The sequence below is a fragment of the Merops nubicus genome, unplaced genomic scaffold (assembly GCF_000691845.1).
Source record: "Merops nubicus isolate BGI_N331 unplaced genomic scaffold, ASM69184v1 scaffold30329, whole genome shotgun sequence".
In the NCBI taxonomy this organism is placed as follows: Eukaryota; Metazoa; Chordata; class Aves; order Coraciiformes; family Meropidae; genus Merops; species Merops nubicus.
The window spans coordinates 1,154-1,698 of record NW_008632117.1 but is presented as its reverse complement, the minus strand read 5'-3'; the positions used below and the strand labels follow the sequence as shown (position 1 = coordinate 1,698).

Sequence of the window (545 nt, the reverse complement as noted above, 5' to 3'; positions counted from 1 at the left end):
TCTGCCCAGGGCATGGGTGGAGGTCCCACCCATGGAGGGTTTCCCAAGCCGTGGAGGTGCTGAGGGACACGGGGCAGTGGAGGACTTGGTAGAGTTGGGTTTATGGTTGGACTCAATGATCTTAAAGTTCTTTTCCAGCCAAAACGATTCTATGATTCCATTGTTCTATCCCTCCCTGCTCACCAAGGCAGGGACTGGGGGTCCCCCGTGTCCCCACCAGCAATGGGGGGGTCCCTGTGCTCCCCACCCCACCACTCACCACTGGCAGTGCTGCTGGGAGGGGAAGTAGAGCTGGAAATCCTCCTCGGTGGGCAGCACGTAGAGGAAACAGCCCCGCTCATCACGCTTGCAGATGCTGGAAGGAGAGGACTGTCAGCGCTGGGGCAGAGGGGCTGCTCATGGGGGTCGGGGGCATCCTCAGTCCTGCTGGCACAGGGACATGCCCACCTGACCCCCCGGATGGCCGTGGAAGGGAAGGTCCAGCTCGATGCTGCTTCCTGCAGGAGAAGGGGGAAGTGAGGAGGGGGTCGGGGGGGCGCACGCGC

The 545-nt window shown here is 62.4% G+C and overlaps 1 protein-coding gene across 1 annotated transcript in view; it reads right to left on the bottom strand.

Moving 5' to 3' along the window:
* LOC103780193 (mitogen-activated protein kinase kinase kinase 6-like) overlaps positions 1–545 on the bottom strand; it is a gene marked incomplete at both ends in the record, with an annotated part of 3,624 nt that overhangs the window by 2,035 nt on the left and 1,044 nt on the right. Inside the window, 2 exons of the mRNA XM_008947849.1 lie at positions 260–355; positions 448–497. Of these exons, the coding sequence (XP_008946097.1) occupies positions 260–355; positions 448–497 (146 nt within the window). The remainder of the gene's footprint in view (positions 1–259; positions 356–447; positions 498–545) is intronic.